Source organism: Camelina sativa, chromosome 15 (assembly GCF_000633955.1).
Source record: "Camelina sativa cultivar DH55 chromosome 15, Cs, whole genome shotgun sequence".
NCBI lineage: Eukaryota > Viridiplantae > Streptophyta > Magnoliopsida > Brassicales > Brassicaceae > Camelina > Camelina sativa.
The window spans coordinates 27,025,904-27,033,488 of NC_025699.1; the positions used below are offsets into that span (position 1 = coordinate 27,025,904).

At 38.2% G+C, this 7,585-nt stretch overlaps 2 protein-coding genes across 2 annotated transcripts in view; both read right to left on the reverse strand.

Annotated features, from left to right (window-relative positions):
* Window positions 1-1,262, reverse strand: part of LOC104747653 (phosphatidylinositol/phosphatidylcholine transfer protein SFH10) — a 4,147-nt gene extending 2,885 nt beyond the window's left edge. The window contains exons 1-4 of the mRNA XM_010469324.1: window positions 978-1,262; window positions 626-860; window positions 440-539; window positions 78-344 (exon numbers count right to left, since the gene is read on the reverse strand). Coding sequence (XP_010467626.1) covers window positions 78-344; window positions 440-539; window positions 626-860; window positions 978-993 — 618 coding nt within the window. The 5' untranslated portion in view covers window positions 994-1,262. The remainder of the gene's footprint in view (window positions 1-77; window positions 345-439; window positions 540-625; window positions 861-977) is intronic.
* On the reverse strand, window positions 2,507-4,118 carry LOC104748837 (AAA-ATPase At2g18193-like). Its single transcript, XM_010470422.1, has 2 exons — window positions 3,110-4,118; window positions 2,507-3,031 (listed from the first exon to the last, which is right to left on the reverse strand). The coding sequence occupies exons 1-2, from the start codon at window positions 4,085-4,087 to the stop codon at window positions 2,507-2,509; spliced, it is 1,503 nt and encodes a 500-aa protein (XP_010468724.1). The 5' UTR covers window positions 4,088-4,118.

The following is a 7,585-nucleotide window of genomic DNA, read 5'->3' on the forward strand; positions in this document are numbered from 1 at the left end:
TTTTTTTTTTTTTTTTTTTTGGTAAAATATTGGATAATAGTTTCTAACAATTATAAGATTGAATCTGTCTTACGTACCACTCCTTGTACATCAAGAATTGTTGTACTTTGATCAATGTGCTTCTTTGCTGCAATGGAGCATGCTGGGAACTTAACATTGAAAGTCCTCTCAAACTCCATCACATGGTAGTTTACATATCTATCCATAGTCGTAACTTGCATTAACTTGGTAGAGTCTACTTGACCTAGCCTCTCAATGTACACGGGCCTTCCTTCCTTGTCGACTCCATGGTGTCCATGAGGGTAGTATTTCAACACTTCATCTATTTCCTTAAATTCAAAATCCTAAGAGATATACATACAAACAAAAAAAAATTATAAATTTTCAATCGCAATGCACATACCTTCAAGATTACATAAAAGCTCCATAATATACATACCTCCATAATTGTGTCAGCGCCAAACTCCTTCCTCCATAGGAGCATGTCAGACCACATTTGTTTAGTTTTCTCGAGATCAAATTTTCTGGCTTTCAAAAACCTACACATACAGAACTTTACAAGCTTAAGCCTAATTAGTTCATTAGCATGATCTATTATATAAATAGTTTAAGACAGCTAAATTACCTGAGCATCATATGGTAATCATCATGTTTGTCCGGAAGCAGTTCATCGAGAATAAGCGCTTGGCGGAATGCATCAACTGCCTTTAACTCCTCCGCGTCATGCTCATCCTCGATGATCTCCACGGACATCACCTTGCTACTTCTTCTCTTCTTAGTCAAGGAACAGCTCAACTTGGAGCAACTCCTTTTTTTAAAAGAACACGCATTGGGTGTCTCCAGAACACATACGTCATTATCTAATTAAGTACAAGATCCAAAAAAAAACACACGTCATGAAAGGTAACAAAGAGAAGGATTCACAAAAGAAAAAAAAATATAATAATAATCAATGGTCAAAAAGAACATAGGTTTACCAACGGTGAGAGACATGATATGTTATGTATTTAATATAAGCATGGATTTAGGCAGATACGGGCAGGCGAGAAGAGCACTCCAAAAAGAGTGTTCTTATAATAACAGAACCAAAGTCTTATCCAAATGCCTGCAAAGATCACATCCCCAAATATCATAAGACTTAAAAATGACAGACTCAAAACACATCCCAATCCAAAACACAATCTATGACTAAATCATCAACTGATTCGATCGTCTTTCGAAAAGAAACACATGCACAATTAGAGCATTGGTGACGATGATGAATATGGGGGAACAAAAAAACGAAAAAAAAAACGATAAATTACCTCTGCAAAGAGGAAAATGAGAAATTGGTGAGAGATAAAAGGAGATATGAAAAATGTCCCAAAATATCTATTAATCTTTTCTTTAAAAGCTACACCCCATGTTTTTGTGTTATCTCTCTTGACCAACCATTGATGATACTCTTCTCCATTTCTCTTTCTCTCTCTGTTTTGTTCTTTGTACATTCCCCATATAGAAACGGAAAGAAGAGAGATGACATGCATTTGTTGTTTCATAATTCTTTTTTGAGCGATACTTTGGGTTTACCCTTAGGGGTGAATGAATAGGTTCACCCCTTCTAAAATAAAGAAATAAAATTTGTATACATTATTATAAAATTAAAATCATAAACCGTTCTTTTATAAACCCAAACCGATATATTATTTCATTCTAATTATAAAATTTAAATTCTAACCATCTTATTTATAAACCCAAATCGACATATAATTTTATTCTAATTGTAAAATCTAAACCCTAACCATCTCATTTGTAAACCCAAACCGACATATAATTTCGTTCTAATTGTAAAATTTAAATCCTAACTATCTCATTTGTAAACCCAAACCAACATATAATTTCGTTCTAATTGTAATCTAAACCCTAACCATCTCATTTGTAAACTCAAACCGACATATAATTTCGTTTTAATAGTAAAATCTAAACCCTAACCACCTCATTTGTAAATCCAAACCAACATATAGATTCGTTTTAATAGTAAAATCTAAATCCTAATTCTCATTTATAAACCCGAACCGATATAATTCTCATTTATAAACCCGAACCGATATATAACCTCGCTTAATTGTAAAATCTAAACCAAACTAATATTTAATTTTTTCTTAAATAAAAGTATACAGAATTTGTTTCTTTAATTTGTTTTGTTTTTAATTTAATTTTGATTTATTTTTTAAAATGAAATATTAGATAGGAGGGGGTGAATACAAAGGTTCTAGGGGTGAACCTAAGTTTTTTTTTTTTTTTGGTGTTTCATAATTCTTGTACAGAAATATTATATTCAAACCAAATTTTATTAAAAGAATTAATTGTATAGAAACATATATTTAAATATTTTTTTATTAAAATTTTTTTTTGTCAAGAACCACCAAATCAAACAGAGTAAAAATATAATTAGATTCATAATGAGATGTATTTTATATATATAAATGCCCGATTTTAAACCAAAAAAGAAAAATCTTTAATCTTCTTAATTTCCTTTTCCTTTCCCTTTCCCTTTCCCTCTGCCTCTTCCTTTCCCTTTCTTCTTATTCGAACCATTCCTAGAACCATAATTGTGTATATCGTCATCATCAACTACGTAGTCATCATCAATTACTTTACACATAGCATCCTCCAGCTCCTTGATTTTGCTTCGCTCGACCTTCCTCTTCTCAACAAAACTAACTACTCCACGAAGAACAATGTCAGTGTCATCGTCTTGCATCAGCTCTTCAGCTAACTCAGCAGGAGTAACTTCAGTAGAATCGATCAGCTTCTCGATTTCCTCGCAGAGAGGATGGTTTAAGCCGTCTAAACCAAGGTAAGTAGTGACCAATGTCCTAAATGCTAGCCCTGTACAATAAGACATGTTGATATGCACATCCATTCTTCCAGGACGTAACAGAGCAGGGTCTAGCCGTTCTTTGTGGTTGGTCGTAAACACTATGATTCTCTCATCCCCAAAACTTGACCATAACCCATCAATGAAATTCAAAATCCCTGATAGAGTCACCTACAACACAAAGACAATATCACAGTCAAAACTAAGAACCAATACATTCTCTCCAAAGATAAAAAAAAGATCTCTCACCTTTGCATATGCATAACCATCTTCGGAATCGGATTCTGCTTCCCTGTCTATCACCTCGGAACTACAATCGATATCCTCAATAACCAAAATCGAACGATTCGTGGTAGATAACAAGATGCGCTTCAGACTACCATTGTCATATATACTACTAAGATCAAGATCAAACACATCAAACTTCAAATAATTAGCCATTGCAGCAATCAAGCTTGATTTACCAGTTCCTGGAGGACCATACAACAAGTAACCTCGCTTCCAAGCTTTACCAACTCTCTTGTAAAACTCTCTCCTCTTCAAGAACCTCTCCAAATCATCAATGATCTTCTTCTTCGCATCCGGGTCCATTGCCAATGTATCAAAGGTCGATGGATGCTCAAGATTGATACATCCCCAGTTCCCACGAGCCATACCATCATCATCTTTTCTCGAATACACATCCTTGCTATAAAGCTTCACCACTCTCAAGGACCTCTTAATCTTCTCCGATTCGGCTATAACGTGGCTCAAATAAGAGTTGATGACTTTATCTCTAAGCTTCTTCTCGAACGTGAGCTCGTAGTAACATTTCACTTCATTCTCTTTCTCGTTCTCTGATTCAACGTAAGTCCATCTCATCTCGCAGTTCTCGAAAGTATCCAAGAGCTCTTCGCCTTTCTCGACCGAGATTGTGAAGTGCTTCTGCTTTGGGAGTTTACCGACTCGTAAACGGGCAGTTTCGGGCCCGATTCTGTTCCGGAGGTACATCTCCGCCGCGTCGAACACTTGGTTCCTCTTATATGCCATATATTCTTCGATAACCATAGTCACTTTCTTCGATTTCGGAGTGAAAAACCGTTCGAGTAATTTGGTGATGTATGATCGGAGATTCTCCGGTATGAAATCGTGGAACATCGATCTAACGAGCATCAAGAATCCGCTTAAGGATGCGTACGCTGAAAACAGCGACGACGCTGAGAAAGAGAAGTTGGATGAAGGAAACATATCTCCGTCGAATGACCTAGCTCTAGGGTTACAGAAGTGATGGATGGGATGAGTTAATATTTTTGTGAAGGTTTTATTATAATATATAGACGCACATGACGAAATACTATTCCTTAATTATTATGTCATATTTCCTTAAAATTATTGCCTTTTTCGTTTGATTTGAAAAGAGTAGACCAATTTAGAAATTTAACAAAAGTATTATTGAGGGAACAAAACGAAAAGTAAAAGACCTGGGTCGCAAGGAAACGTGAACTAGTAAACTGGTGGTATTATTCGTTCAGGCTCCACAAACAGCGCATTTTAAATACTCCCTCTGTTTCACAAATAGTGTCATTTTGACACATTTCACACAAATTAAAAAAAGTTTGAATTATACTTATTTGCCCATATTTATTAATTGATTAATGATCAAAGTTCAATGAAAATAGCTTTGGGTTTAGGGGTAAAAAAGAAAATTTAACATTAAAACACTCATTGGAAATGTAAAATGACATTCTTTGTGAAACAAGAAATTTTCTCCAGAATGACACTCTTTGTGAAATCGAGGGAGTAAGATTTTAACTAATTTTTGACCAATTTTCTTTAATCTTTTTTTTTCCTAATAGAATCTTTCAGATTTGTTATATTATCTTGTTCTTTAGATCTTTTTTAACTTTCGTAATTGAGGAGCCGATGATCAAAAAACCATTTCCAACGTTAGGAGGAAACTAAAGAATATATTTGACCATCATATATGTTTATTTCAATCATTTTCTCTTTCTAAACATGGTTCTTGGTTCAACCTATTTAATACCATAAATTATGGGAAAAGAGTTTCGGTCTCTCTCTCACAAAAAGACGTAAGTTAAATAAGGCAAGGGCGATTTCAAAGGCGATTCTAGGGTTTGCTGAGTCTCCCTCATGCTAGGGTTTGTGTGACGGCTACTGCCGGTGCGCCTTTATGATGGAGGTGGCGCCCCCTCAGGGGGATGAGTCTTTCTCGCAAAACAAGCAACTGTCTTACGCAGCTGCAGTGAATAAGCGTCCACGCTTAAGAAACACGATTATGAAGTTAGTTTGGTTGATGATGTCCCAACAATTGCCCTCTGGGATGACTTTCTGGTGGGTCGGTTCTCTTCAGCGGCTCCACATGTTGCAAAAATTCACGTAATAGTCAATAAGATCTAGCCTCTTGGTTATAAGTCTGTGCGGATTGATGTCTATGAGCACTCTGCAACCTCTGTCCGATTTTTGAATTCGTGATGAGGACACAAGGCGGAGAGTTCTACGACGAGGGATGTGGAACATCGCGGGAGTACCTATAATGCTAGCCAAATGGTCCCCTCTACCAGAAGATGCGCAGCCTGTTATTTCATCGATGCTCTTATGGGTTTCTCTGAAGAATGTTCCTCACTCGATGTTTTTCTGGGAGGGTCTTGGTTTTTTTACCAGTCCAATAGGTACACCTATTCGGTTGCACCCGGACACTGAGCTCTGTAGTAAGTTCGGTGAGGCTAAGGTTTTTGTGCAAGTCCATCTCACGCAAACCTTGCCTTCTAAGTTTCGTTTTCAATTGACCAAAGATGAGGATGTTACTGTGGAGTTTACATACGACTGGCTTCCACAGAAATGCTCTCGATGTAATGGGTGGGGGCACACCAGTGATGATTGTATGTCTGTTCCAGTGTTGTCTAATAAGGTTTCTGAAGTAGTTCCTGAAGAAGGGGAAATCGTTTCACCAAAAAAGGTTTCTGTGGTGGAGGTTCCTCCTCCGGTTCCAGTTCAGCAGTCTGTCGCTCTCGTATCTAATGATGTGAGACAGGGAATACCTTTTCAAGTGGATGACGCTACAGGTTGGTCGGCTGTATCTCCTGGTAAGGGTTTCAAGAGCTCTGACAAAGTTCGCAGTCCACCCGCTGCTGAACAAGTTACAGTTTCTGGTTCTACGAGGTTCTCAGTCTTAGGGGATGCAGAGGATGTTGGTGATTCAGATACGGTTAAGTCTGATCTTCCAGTTCTGACTTCTGTAGTCACAGCAAATGCCGCAGGGACTTCCGCTTCTACTGTGGTGCCTATTAAGCAAGTAAATGTGATGGAGGCCCCCATTCGAGCCTCTCTGCCGCGGCAAACAAAACAATTAAACAAGACTGCTTCGGAGTCTTCTTCTCAGCAAGCAAAGGGGATCCCTCCTGGTATCTTGAGCAAGAAGAACTCCCGCAATCGTCATTAATATCTGGTTTTTTCTGGAACATGCGTGGCTTTAACAAATCTAAAAAACATTCTATTGTTCGTGATTGGTTGCAAACTGAGTCTCTGCAGTTTGGATGTTTACTTGAAACGCGTGTCCAGGAAACTAAGGCCCCTAGGATCATTTCTTCAGTGTTCCGTGGTTGGTCTTCGATTACCAATTATGAGTTCAATACCCTTGGTCGAATTTGGGTGGTTTGGAAGGACGATGTGCGTGTAACAACAGTCTTCAAGAGTGGTCAGGTTGTCACCTGCTCCATTCTTTTGCCTGGTAACATTACAAAATTCTTTGTCTCGTTTGTCTATGCTTATAATCTGGCTGAAGAAAGGAAAGAGCTCTGGGAGGATCTAAAGTCTCACTTTGATTCTCCACCTTTTGCAAATAAGCCTTGGTTGATTGTTGGAGATTTTAACGAGATACTTGATGGAGTCGAACATTCTACTTATGATGATAATCCCTTTGTCACTAGTGGAATGCGTGACTTTCAGGATGTAGTGCGACATTGTTCTTTAACAGATATGCATTCTCATGGTCCTCTGTTTACTTGGGGAAACAAGCGGGATGAAGGATTAATCTGTAAGAAATTAGATCGTATTTTGGTTAATGAGGTTTGGAGTCGTCGCTTTGTCGATGCTTATGGCGTCTTTGAATCTGGTGGGTGCTCAGATCATCTACGGTGCAGATTTTTAGTGGTGTCTCAAGTTTATAAACCTAGGGGGCCTTTTAAATTTTCAAACGCTATCATGTCATCTTCGGAGTTTGTTCCCACGGTACAAGCTTTCTGGGATAGTACGGAGACTCTCTATCACTCTACCTCTGCTATGTTTTGCTTTGCCAAGAAGCTTAAGACACTAAAACCTCTCTTAAGGTCCCTAGGTCGTCAAACGCTTAATAATCTTTCAGAGCAGGTGGAACACGCACACAAAGACCTTTGTCAGAAACAGCTTTCTACGCTATCTAATCCCATGCCTGCAGCTGAGGAGGCTGAGGAGCAGGCTTTCCAGCGGTGGGATCATGTGTCTGATTTGGAGGAATGTTTCTTGAAACAACGGTTAAAGTTACACTGGTTGTTGGTGGGGGACAAGAACAATAAATTTTTTCACAATGCTGTCAAATCTAGACAAGCTCTTAATGCTATCCGAGAGATTCTTTGTCAGGATGGCTCCACTGCAAAAACTCAACCGGAGATTAAAGCAGAGGTGGTTAGGTTCTTTCAGGAGTTCCTGACTTACGAGCCAGTTGAATATGAGGGTATGAGTGTTGCTCAG

Coding starts and splice junctions, on each gene's coding strand:
- LOC104748837 (XM_010470422.1), bottom strand. CDS start 4,087: ATGTTTCCTTCATCCAACTTCTCTTTCTCAGCGTCGTCGCTGTTTTCA. Junction 3,032..3,109: donor ATGGTTATGCATATGCAAAG/GTGAGAGATCTT, acceptor TTTGTGTTGTAG/GTGACTCTATCAGGGATTTT.